Source organism: Lepisosteus oculatus, chromosome 7 (assembly GCF_040954835.1).
Source record: "Lepisosteus oculatus isolate fLepOcu1 chromosome 7, fLepOcu1.hap2, whole genome shotgun sequence".
Classification (NCBI taxonomy): Eukaryota; Metazoa; Chordata; class Actinopteri; order Semionotiformes; family Lepisosteidae; genus Lepisosteus; species Lepisosteus oculatus.
This window is the reverse complement of record NC_090702.1, coordinates 22,892,006-22,908,289: the sequence shown is the minus strand read 5'-3', so window position 1 is coordinate 22,908,289 and position 16,284 is coordinate 22,892,006. Positions and strand designations below refer to the sequence as shown.

General features: G+C 37.0%; 1 protein-coding gene across 1 annotated transcript; it reads right to left on the bottom strand.

Moving 5' to 3' along the window:
* Positions 1–944: 944 nt before the first annotated feature.
* On the bottom strand, positions 945–15,893 carry LOC107078036 (tetraspanin-8-like). Its single transcript, XM_069192289.1, has 9 exons — positions 15,687–15,893; positions 13,277–13,342; positions 11,846–11,968; positions 11,118–11,192; positions 10,494–10,589; positions 10,022–10,150; positions 8,260–8,313; positions 7,549–7,632; positions 945–1,581 (listed from the first exon to the last, which is right to left on the bottom strand). The coding sequence occupies exons 1-9, from the start codon at positions 15,744–15,746 to the stop codon at positions 1,462–1,464; spliced, it is 807 nt and encodes a 268-aa protein (XP_069048390.1). The 5' UTR covers positions 15,747–15,893; the 3' UTR covers positions 945–1,461.
* Positions 15,894–16,284: the final 391 nt, after the last annotated feature.

The window sequence follows — 16,284 nt, the reverse complement described above, 5'->3', positions numbered from 1 at the left end:
GACCAGGAACACCTCTGTAACCCACACTTGCACCTCTGACACAGCAGCAGCCAGAAAGAGGCTGTTATTCTCTGTCACTTCTCAGAGACCCCTGCCTGTCAACTCACAGTAAGGTGCAGGGGTACTCGAGACTCAGCCTGTACCATCTAGTCTCCTCTCTCATCTGTAGGGACAAAGTGCACTACTATCTTGCCAAGCACAGCCCCACTTCTCCACGTACTAACACCTCCTCTTAAATCGGGTTCAGCAGAGCAACCCTGCTCCTTGGCAACACATATCTCCTAGGCATCTGTATTTTCTGATTACAGTCCCCTCGTTAAAACCCATTACTTTTTATATTCATGGATTTGGAATTAGGAAATGGTTTGAAGATGAAGTTGAGTATGAATATCTGGAATTCGTACATACCCTGGACACATCTGAACAAATCCTGCCCAATCCTCCTAAACGAGTACTTTTCCCACTCTCGTTGCCTCTCCATTTTTAAGGCACTTTTCACCTGCTCAGAAGTCTCCTCTCTTTCCAACACACCTGCTTTTATATACCAGTAAGTAAGGTGGAAATAAACAACCCGCCAGCAATGGCTAATCACCAGCGAGCAGCAGACAACTTGCTAAGCACTGCAGCATTTGAAGCTGAAACCTGTTGCTCTAAGCAACACTGAAGATAGACCCTCCTTCAACTGGAGGAGGGGTTTATTCATACACAAGTATACCACTGCTGTAGTTCAGGTGGGTAGCTGTGTCACACCTGAAGAAGGCTCCACGGCTGAAACATTGTGTTCTCTTTCTTCTTTTTTTCAGCATGGAATAAACCTATTACTTGTTCCTATACCACTGCTGGATCATTATAGGGCACATTAAAACAGCCAGGTTGGTTGTTGGCAGTCCATGTGGACTCATAAAAATGGCTTGTAAAAATCTAGCTAAAATAAATTCAGGTGATTCATCAAAGATAACTTTATTTTTGTAAATATGCATAAACTGTACCACAAACCATTACTATTGCATGTAAAATAATACATGTATAAGTATAATAATACCTAATACAATACTCTCACTTATAAATGCTGTCATTCAATGCTAGATGTAGAGTATGAAAAATGCAAAACATTAAAAAAGCCATTAATCAGAAGAATTCAAATGGAAAAATCTCTTATCAGTGTAAAGCTATATTACTCTAAATATATGGAGTATGTACTCAGGATTCAGAATTAACTATTTCACAATCATAATAAATCATAATAAACCATCTTAAACGCAATACAGTGCCAATTCAGTTATCAGCAGGAAAACAAAATTTAAAAATGTGTACTTTCAGAACATATAAAAACCACATATTTGACACATTATTTACATTATTCTTGTAAAGTATTTAAACATTTGCTAAATGGTCACATAACAAAATTCAAGATTACCATAACACAAGCAGTTTTTCTAATCACAAACTCCCAAAGGCAGGCTAGTATTCTGCAGTACTGTACAGCTCTGTGTACTTGGGAGGGCTTTGTTCAAGACTAAATATAATTGAGGGTCTTTTGATTTGACAGTACATAGTCATTGACATCACCATCCCAATGAACTGGAAAAAAGTAAAAGGAACTTGTTAGTCAAAGCATATTGAAAATGACATACATTACTATACCCAAGTCAAATTATATAATATGTGTGATTAACATTAATTTAGTATAGGAGATATCTCACTATAATACAATAATGATCAGACCTTAAAGTTTGGAAGGTATTAACTTATTGAAGAAGACCTGTTTGTTCCCGAACACAAAGAACATATGTTAGACAAAAACCTTATCAGGTTTTTAATATTTGACCTCTCTGTACTATGCATACAGGTGGTCTGAAACCAAGACCAATCAGTAAGAAAGATTACTGTGCAAATTGTTGCAAATGTTTCTACTGATCAAACTAGAGACAAATTGTAGGTCAAATACAACCACCTGTAAAACTGGACTTTAGCCCACGTTAACTGCTCCCATCTCCCATCAAGCCAACAACTGGGCTGTAAAACTCAGACTCCTTCTTACAGTAATGCAATAATTGAGAACGTTCAATACACATTTGTACCAGATATACTGTACTCCAACATGCAACTCTCAGTTTGAATGAAGCCCTGCAAATTCATTGTTTGGGACATTTGCCTGTGTAGGTTCTTTATTTCTACTGAAACTTTAATGAAAAAGATTTATTAATAGTTCCTACTGTTGTAAAATTTAGGTTGGAGACAATGTTTTTTGCAACCAGATTTGAAATTGTTTTATTTGATAATCTACAAAGGCCACTAAGTGTAAGGCCCCAGTGTCCTTTAATTTGGTTCTATTATATAGTAAGGCAACTATTAAAATTAGTGGCATGAACTTTTATTGTTACTTCATAAGAATCTGCTATTTAAATACTTTCCATACCAATTCTGTTTTTCCTAGTTAAAACCATTAAATCTGTATAGGTTATAATTTTCCAGTTCATTTGTTTAAACAGAGTGTAGTATCATATAAAATGACAGAGTCCTGATGTTGGTGAAAGAAAGGTCATTTATTACGCATGCATACGTTGGGGGGGGGGTACAGATGCAGCCATTCAAAATGGGTGAGGTATTTCGCGGCATACCCCGGTGGGCGTGTCGCGGTATCACGCAGTTCACGTGTGTCACGTGACTAACTATCCGGCGTTGCCTTGTAAAACCGCCAGGGGGAGCTTAACCTCTCATGTACAGCATTTGAGCCTTTAATTTTAAACTGTGTATTACAGCATCTTAATCATCAGTCATTAAAATGTTGGTATATTTTATGAAAGCAAGATTGCTCAGTTGGACAAAAGTACACAACCTACCTTTATCAGAAATATTTATGCATCAAAGCCTTTACTGAAGATATTACTAATAGTATTAATAATGGATGACTTTGGACAAGCTGTATACTCAAAGTATAATTTCTTTGGCACATTTGTACAAGCACTTGGAATCTGTCCAAGCCATACTTTGTCAGGCATTTTGTTTTACTTCAACGTGCATAAAAACTTCCTTGCTCTTAACAGGGCGTTTCATAATTTCTAACTACGAAAATTATTTAAAATGCGACACTTATCATTCAACTAGAGCTTAAAATATCACAAGGATCCTCAAGAGCACAGCAAAGAGTGTATTAAAAGACATTTGTATTTATCAACGCTTTCTTTTCCGTATACCAGATTTTATGGAACCACTTCAGAGGGGTGTCAGCCAGTCAGATTCCAGGAAACGGCACTTTAAAGGAAAAATACACACCGGTATTCCATTTCTCCCTAACGATTTTAAGCATCGAAGTATTTAACTAGCATGTGAAATAGCGTGTGAAAAAGTGGTAGTTTTAAGCTTTTCTGCTTATATAATATGGAATCGCGTATCTAAAGAATTTAATAACGGTATTCGTGTGCTGCGACAGGGCTGTGTAGGGCTGTTTCGCGTGCCTGTTCATGCGAGCTGTCTTGTAGCCGACTGGTCTACGTGCGTGACTACCAACTGGCAGGTTGTGTGTTCGAATCCAGCTGGTGCTGGACTTTTCTTTTAACAAACATTTCTTCGAAAAAATAGAATAGCGATATTATGGACAATCAATTGACTTTTATATTTCAAAATATCGCAACACGATCGATATTTGCGATATTTTGAACATATCTTCCCTTCTGACAGCGGTTCCTGCTTCTATTGTGTGTGTGTGTGCGCAACAGAGTAATTTTATATAGAGAAATGGAGGCTGGACAGTATGCGTTACAATATAAACATTTATATTGATTTAAATCGTGTTCTGATTTAAATCGCAAACGCGTGTTTAATTATATGTGTTTTTTAATCATAATCAGGCTAATGCAACATAAATTGATACAGTATCTTTGTCTTCTAAGTATCTTAATAAACTTTCAGCATAGCTTTCTACCCATAAAGATTTATATTTCTTGGGATTTTGGGATCAAACGTGGAAGGATTAGATTATAATTGTTTTTATTTGTCAAATACGTGATTGTATTTCTGAATGTTATGTGACACCTACAGTAGTTCACTGCTTTAAATACATCGAATTAAGAAAGTTATGTGTAGCACTTTAGATCTTTTTTCTGAACCAGGGAAAATCTGATCATGTTTCTCTATAACAATAATAAAAAACTTTATTTTACATATCGCCTTTAAAAGTCGCATCTCAAAGCAATACAGTAGATCGAAAAACAGTTAAAAGGGACCAAATTAAATACCAGACAATCGCAAACGCGTTTTCAATAAAATTATTTTATTCATTCAGCAGTTTATGAGAGGGACATCCAGCAGGGAGAGACACACACACCGGTTTTCATTGACAAAATTGTTTTTTTTCCAATTCCTCTTGTCTAACAGGAATGTTTTGTTTGTGGACAGACTGTTAGACAAGAGGAAAAGACCGCCTCCTTCTACGAAGGATTAATCGCGTATCTAAGGAAAATTGCAGTATACCTTTGTTCATGCACATCATTATACAGTACAGTATCTCAATTTGTATTTCGATAAAAAAATCGTTTGCCCAGCCACTTCTGTTGTTATTGTTTTTATCCTGTAAAGCGTTTCCTTTTTCTGTATTTTCCATTTCCTTTTTCTGATCACTCGCTTTCTGGATACACATCTCACCTGTCCTGTTCTTTGTTTTCCTGGTTTGCTGATTATGCTTGCCGCGGTCCACTCCTACCCTCACACCTAAAGAATACTATTTTAAATTTCTTGGCGCAGTTCATTAACCCTTGTATGTGCTGTCCGCGCCCAAAATGCAATTAAAAAAAAGTCAAAAACCGTGCTCAAAATGCAATTTAGAGCTTAATAAGATACACTCCACAGGCAAAATTAAAGACAAAATTAAAGACGATTAAAATCTGTAACTTTCCACTTGTACTGTGAGTCATCGGACAGTTTCTGCTTTGTGTAAGGATGGTGAGAAAGCTGTGCTCAATGTATTTAAGGGACTTAAAAGTAAAAGGAGATGCTTCATATTTCTTGACTTATTTTAAAAACCAAGGTATAAATGCAGACGCTCCCTCGGTGCCGCGCCGGGTGTAAATATCAAAGTATACATTCCCAACAAGAATTGTACCCATCTGTCATGCAAATAAAACACCTTGAATTGAATTGAATTGAATTGAATTGAGGGGAGATCGGGGGAATACTAAAGCCAATACTGGCTCAATACCCTCAATGGGCTTTGACGTGCTAATGCGTTGGTTTAACAGTCCGGGTGTGGCAGGCTTCCAATGTCAACTCGACTCGATTGGAAGACAATGAACGTATTTTAGCCCTAAATGAATTAATAGCAAACATGGTTTACATAAAATACATTTTTCCAAGAAAGTTTATAATAATATGATCTATAGTTGAAATCTGAGCCTACTTTAAAAATAAAGGAAAAGCATTTTCAGAGAGCAATCACGCTGTGTTTAGGTAGAAAAAGCGATTAGGTTTAGGAGCAATCTAATTACCTATTCGCTTAAAACGCTATATAAAATAAAGTTTATTTAGAGATGAATGATCAGTGTCGCAGTTTAAATAATGGGAGTCAGGAAACTAACACACTGTCACGACCACCAGCCAGCGGAGATCAACACGTAAGCGAGCCAATCAGCACCAGCAGCGGATTACTACTAACAAGCGCCGCCGCACGAGTTAACACACCTGCAATTGCTCTACCGTGCGGCACGCCGGGTTATTTATACCATTCGTACCTGATTCCCGTTGCTCGGTAGTGAGTTCTCTACTTGTTGCTCAGCCTAGCGTTCTTACCCCTCTTTTGCCTTCCTGGAATTCTGCCTGCACCTTTTGCCTTCGGACTTCGGATCTCGTCTCACCCCTTGGATTGTTTGCTATCATTGCCTGTTTTGGATTTGACCCTGTAGCTCTCTTTTCGACTACGATTCTGTCTCACGTTTTGGATTGTTCGCCACCAGTGCCTTTACCGGATCTCGACTTACCTTCGCCTTCGGACTACGACTCAGCTCCTGGATTTGCTCGGTACGTTTACTTACCTCCCTGCGACTCCTGCATCTGCATCGGATCCTTTTCACCTCTACAGAGCAGCGTTACACACACAGCGCCACCGGATTTAATAACGCAATAAAAACGCTATAAAATAATGTGACTAGGCACAGAAAAAGTTTACAGCACAGTACAATAATAAATGCTGACCATGACTTTAGAAGCATAAATTACCTTACACTCAATTTAAACACAAGCTGTCTTTCTGTATGAACCTCTAAGCTGGTTCATACAGAAAATGTAGAAATGCATTAGCCTGTTTATGATTAAAAAACACATAATTAAACACGCGTTTGCGATTTAAATCAGAACACGATTTAAATCAATATAAATGTTTATATTGTAACGCATACTGTCCAGCCTCCATTTCTCTATAAAAATTTACTCTGTTGCACACACACACAATAGAAGCAGGAACCGCTGTCAGAAGGGAAGATACGTTCAAAATATCGCAAATATCGATCATGTTGCGATATTTTGAAATATAAAAGTCAATTGATTGTCCATAATATCGCTATTCTATTTTTTTTGAAGAAATGTTTGTTAAAAGAAAAGTCCAGCACCAGCTGGATTCGAACACACAACCTGCCAGTTGGTAGTCACGCACGTAGACCAGTCGGCTACAAGACTGCTCACATGAACAGGCAGGCGAAACAGCCCTACACAGCCCTGTCGCAGCACACGAATACCGTTATTAAATTCTTTAGATACGCGATTCCATATTATATTCCCTTATAATCAAATTCTAAAAGTATGCTTGTTGACTCCGGTATCACGTTAAAGACTTCGAAGCTTACAATGTTTAGGGAGAAATGGAATACTGGTGTGTATTTTTTTCTTTAAAGTACCAAGACCAGCTATATACTGTATGTTTATGTTCCAAAATTAATATCGTTTATGGCCTTCACACGCGTTACAGTATGCTCCTATTCTTTTTATGCTCAGCTACTAAGATTTCCCTTCAGTGGTAAAATTCAATATCTACAACGGGCACAGTAAAGACGTTTACAGTAAGTCTTTCTACGACAGACCAACGGACCACGAGTGCCCCTGTCGGTCAACCAATCACGCGTCATAATGAGTCATGATACGCGATACCGCAGCCAATTACCTGCGGTACGTGTCTGTACCGCTCACTTTGAATGGCTGCATCTGTAGCTTGCCACAGCCCGTCTCGAATGGTTATAAAGTTAGTCTTTTTATACAGTTTAACAAACAAAGTATTAGCACATACATCAAATGACTTGATAACTGCAGACTCATTACTTTACGTTCTTATGCTGGTCTAACAGAAAAAAAACACCTTCTCATATGGCATTTTGCCAGACCTCAGGGTTCATAAAACAGGATGCAACAAGTTCCGCATAGTCATTATGAGTAACCATGAACGGGCAGCACCTGCTATGCGTTTCCTGCCGACATGCACGGAATATGCACCTTGATCTGTAGGAGATAAGTTGTTAAAAGCATTTATTCTGAATTCCTCAATACTAATAAGAAAAAATAGCTTACCGCACTGATTGCTAATCCAAAGGTTATTCCAAGAGATATATCAAACACTTTCCTCATGTAAGAGAGAACAATGGGACCACATGGCTAAAAAGAACAAACAGTTATCACTTTATATTAAACAAATGGATGGTTCTAAACATTTAGATTTGGTAATCTACTGTATACTGTATATAGATCTTAAATAATTTTAAAATTCTATAGACTTTAAGAAATGAAACCTACTGCAACTAGAGATTGCTCTTAAAACTAGGATTTACTTTTTTTTGTCTTTTTAATATTTTTTCTTTAAAAACTTGTTAAATTAAATACTGAATGAAAACGTGATCATTCATGATAATTTTCATGCCAATGAAAACATAACATTAGCATTTGTTTATAACCATCAATGTGTGTACTGAAGTTTAAGAACTGTTTTAAATTCACAGGTTAAAATCTTATTCCCCCCCCCCCCCATTCCTCTTACCAAAAACAGTAATCAAAACCATCTTAGCAAGGATGTGAAATGAACAGCAAATTTTCCCCCAATTTCACGTTTGACTCAAGTTTCTATTCACTCAATCAAGCTTAACGTCAGGTATCGGAGCTCAATATTACATGATGAGCCTGCTATTTTGCAGACTGGAAAGACTTTTCTTAGATATGGAAGGAATCATAACAGGAATGTATCTTGTTCAATCAGTACTGTGACAGCAATGAGAGGAATAATTTTACCTGTTTATACACCAGCACAGAAGAACCAGAAACATCAAGATACTTCATCATTCCCTGGAACACGTCAAACAAGTTTAAACATGTACTGTATTAGCTAAAACAGATTCAATTTAAATACAATCTTACAATAAATGGCATGACAAACATGAAGGCAGACAAAATGTATTCATTAATAAAACAACTGGATACACTGTGACTAATTTTATTGGATAAAAAGGAATATGTAACCAATTATTCCAAGAAAATATTAGGTCTCAGAAGACAACCCACATTTTATGTGCAATCAACAATAATATTTTATACTTAACCAACCTGGAATTAGCTGTGCTTTGCTTACCACATCAACTCCTATACCATATGAAGAGAATAAGGATGATAATACACATATCCCTACAACATGCTCACGTGTCAGACTCATTTAACTTTTGACACTCTGAAATCTCCACAATGCTGCGGGCCAGTACTATGGAAATTAGTAATGACAGAAAAGAGAGATGCTTCTCTCACCGATTTTACTGTTAGAATGCAAGTGCCCGGCAAGTCTCAGAAAGTCATGTGTACAGTACAGTATGTAGCAATCTCTGGTCAGCTCTACTCAGAAAGATACCAGCAGTGCTTAGCCATCTTTGTGCTCCCTTAAGAGCTATTCAGGCTCTTGTACAGTTTTCACATTTTGGTGCTTTAAAGCAATTTTAAAGTCTGGGCACATTAAAGTAGCAATTTCTACCTACTCAACACATTCAAGCAAAAACCAAAAAGGAAATTAATCTGAAGGAAAAATGGAAAAATCACAATCATAAACTGAAAAATGAAAACAATTATCTCTGAGATTCCTTGGTCAAGTAGTGAATTTAAAGCAAAATGAACCATGAAGACTTAGGAGCTTTTGAAGCATCTCAAATAAACTCCTAAGCGATACTGATTGAGTCCACTGATCAAATCCTATTGATTCTACCAAGTCAAAATACTCATAGTTCAATTAAGCGAGTCAATTAGGTTAGATTCAGACTTATTTGTTGCCTTATTATGCCTCTACACATACCTGCTTGTGTTGTTCATATGATGTTTACAACACTCACTTTTGAAACATTGAATTTTAAAATGCTAGCAAAAATACATTTTTTCATTCCACATTTTATTGAAGTCTTTCAGTGGGACATTTGAATGGAACCTGTACAATATTTAAGAGGATGATGGCGGAGACGCATTTGCCAGAAGGCCCTGGAGAATGATCTGCCATCCTTGGTCACCTGACTAATTGCTGGAAAACAACTGGTCAAGCAGCCGTTAAAAATCAAGAAGTGGAGTCTTCCAGAAGAAAAGCTCTCTTAGATAGCAGATTTTCTGTTATGTGCTGCACCAGGAAGAGTGGAAGCAAAGAAGACACCGACCATTGAGACTATGGACATGAGCATAAATGATTTTAGAGAAAGAGGTTTAGTGACGGCAAGATAAGGGTATCCCTTAGTTGGGCTACTGATAGACATGAGAAGTAGTTAGAGCTGAGTTTGGTTTTGTTTGATTTACAGTATCTGTCATGGAGTATTAATGCACTGTTTAATAAAATAACATTTTTTTTTAGCTTATCACAGTTTACATATGTTGGTTTCCTGAAATCTATTAGCAGTACAATGATTTCTGCTAAGACAACGCAGTTTATGAAACTCTAGCAAACCCCATTAATCATTCCAGGTGCTAACTGGGAAAAAAAGAAATATGACTCTATAACTGGCACGTTCTATATCAGTATATCAGTACATACCCATTTATTCTTTGGTGAAACTGGAACGCTCACACAGTCCTTGTACTGGTAGAATGGAGGGCAGCGACAGGAATCTGGGACTTTCTGCCCCCAGTCTTGGTAACCATTCAACATTCCACAACAGTGAACCTGCAGAAACAGTTTGGTTCTTAGAAAAGTGAATCATACAGAGAAGGACTAGAGAATAGACTGTATGGGTCAGCTCACGCTTGGCTTTAAAAGCATTATAGCAGTTCCCGTGAATTCCTGTGAATTCTCTGGTGAATGCTCTAGAGAAGAAATCCTGCTTATTTCAGGCCCCAGACTATCAATGAACTCTGTTTTATTTACATTTAAGTACCTTTAAAAAAACAGTTTACTGGTACATACAAAAACATGATATGGGGAGGCTGGTCTTTATTGAAGGAAAGGGGGGGTAGTGCTGGTAATTTTACAATACAGTTCTACAGCAGACAGCTAAATATAAAAGTACCTCTCTCTGAAATACTTCCATAGTTGTTTGGTATTCAGAATCGACTTCATCCAATGGAGGTAATTCACTGAATACTTCCTCAATGTTATTAAGCACCTTGAAATACAATGAAGTCATTAAATGACATGATTTCAATGCAATATACTCTCAGAAGCAATTCTAAGTATGTTTTAAACCCTGCCTCCTTAACTGGAAAAATAGCAGACTATGAGAATCTTAACAACAATTCTACAAACTATACTTCTTAATTCTCAAAAGATCATTAAAAGTTACATTTTTTATAATGAGAAAATAAATATTCTAAGTACTAATGATTCCATGTAATAATATCCAGTTCCTCCTCTCAATTGCGGACTGAAAACCATTGATACTTCCCTATAAAATGATGATTTTAGATTTTTTCCAAAGGTTTTAGTTAAAGCCAGGGATACAGAAAGTATGTGAGACAGCCCTGAGGAAAGTGGAAGAAACAATGACTTAAATAGCAACAACAGTTCCTATTACTTCAACATTAGTCTGAGGACTTAAAAAAAGTAGCACAGATTTCTGCACGGCCCAGCTTTTATGGCATTTATCTACTTGCAATTATAAATGAATACAAATACGAAGAGGGATCAATTTTACCTGTGGCTTGTAAACAGCCAGTGGCACTGCTCCAATCAAAACGATGATGAAGCCTATTAATGTTCCTATGAAAAACTATAGACGGAGTTCATTAGACACGAGCACTTGAAACATTTTTATGAAATGATTGTAGCGACTTCCAAGTCCAAGTTTCACCCATCCATTTTCTAACCACTTCTTACCAGTTCATCGCAGGGCAGAGAGACATAAACACAGATTCGCATACAGTCATACAAGTGCCAGTTTTCCCCAAAGCCAATTAACCTTCCACTAGGTGTTGCAAACATGGGGAGAACATACAAATTCAATGCAGATACTGTAGCACCCCAGGTCCATCTGTGTGAGGCAGAAATGCTAACCACTGCACCACCTTGCTGCATCAAATCAGAATAATTTATTATAAAACACACCGGAAGAACCTTAAAACTATTTCCTTTACATAAAAGGCAATAACACCTATATCAAGTCGATTCTTCCAAATATTCCCAAATTATGCCACTGCTATTTCTTATTAGATATTCACCAGGAATATGATGAAATATAATGAATTCAATAGTATAGAGAGTTAAAAGTTTGATTTGCAGTGATGCAAACAGGAAGAACACAATATTACCAAATAAGATTTACTCTTGTATCTCATGCTTTGAAATCATACAATTCAAGAAACAGACATTTCCTAACCTCAGGGTGCACATTTTGTGCATGTTAATTAATTTGAAGACACATACCACTAGGAGTGCCCACTTCTTTTCTTTATAAGCGCCAAATACTCCAAGAAAAGAAATCCCCATGGTTACGGCAGCAACTACCAACAATAACAGTCTCCCACAAGTGACGTCTTTTCCATCCACCTACAAGAAACAAAAAAATAATTCATTAAAAACACTGGATGTCTGCTAATACTAGTTTGCACCCAACCTCTCAATCCTGCAGCTCAGAATACAAAACAGAAGGCACTGTGAACAAGAAACAACTAAAATCAAGGAAGTAAAGAAGAAAACAGACAGCGCACCATGTTGTGATGCTCACAATGAAGAGAGTTCCTCCAATTTAGTAAGCCACATGCTACCTTTTTTGTACTCTAATTTTCATTTTTCAGAACATAAACCACATGCAGAGCTACTGTGTGCACTTCCTAGGTTCACCTTAGAAATTTCCACAAGTATGTTGCAAAGGCTTTAATACAGAGGTGTTATAAGCTCTTTCTAAATTGTAAAATTCTTACAACCCCTTGGAAAAAACATTATTTTCATCGGAATTCAGAATAACCTAAAAGCATGCGTAATGTACCCATCTGAAGGCCAATGTATCACAACTAAGAGACATGAATAGTGTACAGTACTTAACATCATTTCTGCTCTGGCCTAAAATGACAGATTCTTAGCAGTGATGTAGTTAGATTTGTAGATTTTGAGATAAACACATTAAAAAAAATTACATTTCCTAAACTGTTTGAAATTTGGATGATAACACAGCACTTTTAATGGGCTCCAATATATATAAAATAAACAAGCAAACAGAGGCTAATAGGATAAAAATCCCAACACGTCAACCACTCTGAAGCTACTGAGCAGGTCTTCACAGTAAGATCATGTCAGACCTAACAGTCAGGGTCTGCTTATTAGCTGAATAGGAGATTTTTAATGTGGGTCTTGTTACTGGTTAGAGTGGGGCAGAAACCTTCCTCTACTCTTCCCACCAGACCAGAAACTCCAAACTAACAAACAATATGCTCTTAGGAGACACTGTGCATATGGAGATGCCATTCTTTGGATGAGATTCAGATTTGAGATTCTGACTGCTTATCTGGACAAATTTCAATTCAGAAATTCCCAATGTGACCACACCCTCCCCTTTACTTACGGGGCGGATTGGTGGCTCTGTGCCTGTGGCTGGAAGGTTACCAGTTCAAATCCTGCAGACGGCAGAGGAACTCTGTTGGGCCCCTGAGCAACGTCCTTAACCCCAACTGCTCCAAGGGCGCTGTACAATGGCTGACCCTGCACTCTGACCCCAAACTTCTCTCCCTGTCTGTGTGTCTCATGGAGAAAAAGCTGGGGTATGCAAAAAGACGAATTCCTAATGCAAGAAATTGTATATGGCTAATAAAGGGATTTTATCTTATCTTTATGAAGTTTTTTTACCCAGTCTAATTTTACCTTTTCATCTTCAGGGTAGAATCTTGTTGCAAGTAGCGCAAGTCCAAATATGATGCATCCACAAACCTGAAAGACAAGACAGGGCAACTTCACTAGTCAGGACAAATTTAAAAGTAGTGCCTTTTTAAATGCAGCAGGTCAAGGAAACGTTGCACATGAAGCAAATTTCCCGGTTTTTACTTTCTCCCTTTAAGAAAACACCTCACAGGAAACACTTTGCAGAGTTAAGGTTTCTCTTTTACACTTGAATCTTCTTATATTTTTAGTAGCAAGAGATTAACTTCACATATCAGTATTTCTGATCTTCAAAGTCAGATAATGTGAGAGAGTTTGTGCTGGAGTCTCATTGGAGCACTCCAGCTGCCTCTTTCTCTTATATTTAGTTTAATGAGGGAGCTAAAAAGAGAAGAAACATTAAAAAATGTCCAAACCATTCTTGGGAGATAAGTAAGACAACCTTTTTTGGGATGGTAGAGTAAAAAGTTAGGTCACCAACACAGCATAAATAAAACTCCACACACACTCTCAAAAGGTGCCCATCTTATCTTCTGACAACAATGAAATTGCACAGGAAGTGGTTTCCTCCTCTCCAGATCAAACTACAGAAACCTTTAAAGTAATCTGAGCACTGAAGATAATCTCAAAATTTAAAAAAGGGACTGTAGTCTTTTAGCTATGAAAATATTTTTTTTCCTTTCTGGTTATTCTTTCGGCAAAACAAATCTCTTATTTTATTTTATACACTCTTTGGCATAAGGAGTAAACTAAAATCTATTTAGTCCCGAGTATGATCGTATATTTTATGAGAAAATGATAAATGAGTCTTATTTGTAAGGTTATGGTTCAAGTGAGGAACTCCGAAAGCATGCATTGGTTACAAAGGGCCAATGTAAAGGTTAATTCCACATTGAAATGTAGAAAGAAGAAACAACATTTTGACTGTTCACATTTCTTCACGTTTCACTTTTTTGCAAGATTAAGATCCATTTCTGTGCTCTGGAAAAGACGGACCCACAAAACTCAATTTTGTGAAACAGCAGTAGGAGACATTTGTGTCTTTCTATAACTCCTTAATGTATGGATACATTAAAAACATGATATGGGGATATTCACGCTATGATTTCAGAAGTTTCACACATACTGTAGATAAAGTCATTTGACTGGTCATGTAATACAATGTGATAAAATGCAAGGTGATTTACATTATATTTGAATTTGGACCTGAAACTGACTCTGGGTGGGGTTGTGGGCTCTAATACTGTATGCACGTCCCCTTAAATTGCATTAGTTTATGAATGTGAACTTGGTGCTTTGGAGGATGTGCTTTGCCAGTTGGATTGTGTCAAAGCTTGGCCTTCTTTGCTCTATAAAGATAATTAAATTAACCTTTGAAAGTCACATTGTTAAAAGTATCTATATCATGTCCAGTGTTTGGGATTTTGCAGTTTCATCTTTCTACAAACACGAGTGTTGATTTTAAATGCCTTTAAAGTGTTTTGTAGTTTGCAATTCACATGGAAACATTTCGGTTCGAATGTTTATTTTTCGTTTGTTGCTTTGAAGTCGCAACTTATCATCATCATTGTTGTTCTTAACTATTAAAACCGCTGGATTTCAGCACCGGTAGTCAAAAGTGCACATACAGTTCTGTACTGTACCTATTCCATGATAATATTCCTCTCACATTAGCTAGAGCAAACAAGTTTCACATGTCGTCGCACCTGTCCACATTCACTTTCATTTTTATCAGCACTTCTCTGAGTACTTTCATATTTACTTATGATTCAGTACCCAAATTACTTTTTTGTTTCCACGTTGATCATCACAGAGTTGAATAAAGTTAAAGTATAATTGGATCAGTTCAAACGTTTTAGGTAACGTTGGCCAGGATAATCGTTAACATTTAGATATGGTAAGAAACAAAGATATCACGTGATATTGCAAGGAACGATCCATGAGTAATGATGATTATAAATACAATTTTCAAATTATATTCTCAATGTAATAAACCGCTCAATGCAGAAAATAAACTAAATCTTCCCCTTTGACATGCGACATTAGAAATGAACTATTAATTTGTGTTCCATACGCACACTTTTTTTGGCGTTTGTTGTAGTTTCTTTTCAACACTGTAAAAAAGTTGAGCGCTGAGGCTCGTTTTATCAAGCACCGGGATTCTCCCTGCTTTATTGTCAAGTCTTTATACATTATTAAAAGGTTAAGAACTACGTCGCATTTTTAACAAATTAGCCAAATAAACCCCAAACCATGGCGCAGTACCTCCAAAGGTAATTTTTTAGAGACTAAACGGGCCGTTGGTTCTGCGTAAGCTCTAATACATACTGTAACACAAACATTATTTTACATTACATGGTCATGATCTTTAATTTTGATAACTGAACTACCTTACCCAGAAAAAGACGTTGAAGATGATCAGCAAACTTTTCAAATAAATGCTGACTTTCGCCATTTTTTTTTCAAAAGCTGGAAAAGTATATCTTTAAAGGTTTCGCTGTGGCGTTTTTCCAAAGTTTCGCTTCTTCGCTGCGAGGAGTGAAACAAGAATTCTAGTGATCAGAGGATTATCGAGGAACTGTAGTCTGACTTGTTGCTTCAATGTGGGCGGTACTACTAGTACATTTCGTGCGTACTCGCTGTCCCTGTGATATCAATGTTTTAGTCTAATTTGTGCGAGGCTATTGTAGTGCTTTGTGTGCATTTACCAAATATAAGATACTTCAAATTCAGATTTAAAAGCAACACAATTTGCTTGTTTTAGATATTAAAACGTCGCCAAAACGTTGTAAATCTTTGTACATAAAATATCATTGATGCATGGAAGCCAAGGAAACAAGGAATTACGTTAAAAAAAATGAAGCAAGACGGTGGTCCAGCGTGCAATCACTGAAACATTTAGGCCAGTGTGGATACATCATTACTAAGACATTCTAAAATGTCTTGATTAGATCTCAAAGAGTCTTACCTAAAAACAACTCGGTTCTTTATAC

Coding starts and splice junctions, on each gene's coding strand:
- LOC107078036 (XM_069192289.1), bottom strand. CDS start 15,746: ATGGCGAAAGTCAGCATTTATTTGAAAAGTTTGCTGATCATCTTCAAC. Junction 8,314..10,021: donor TTTCACCAAAGAATAAATGG/GTATGTACTGAT, acceptor GACGTGTTCCAG/GGAATGATGAAGTATCTTGA. Junction 1,582..7,548: donor TTGGATTAGCAATCAGTGCG/GTAAGCTATTTT, acceptor ACTTTTTTCCAG/TTCATTGGGATGGTGATGTC.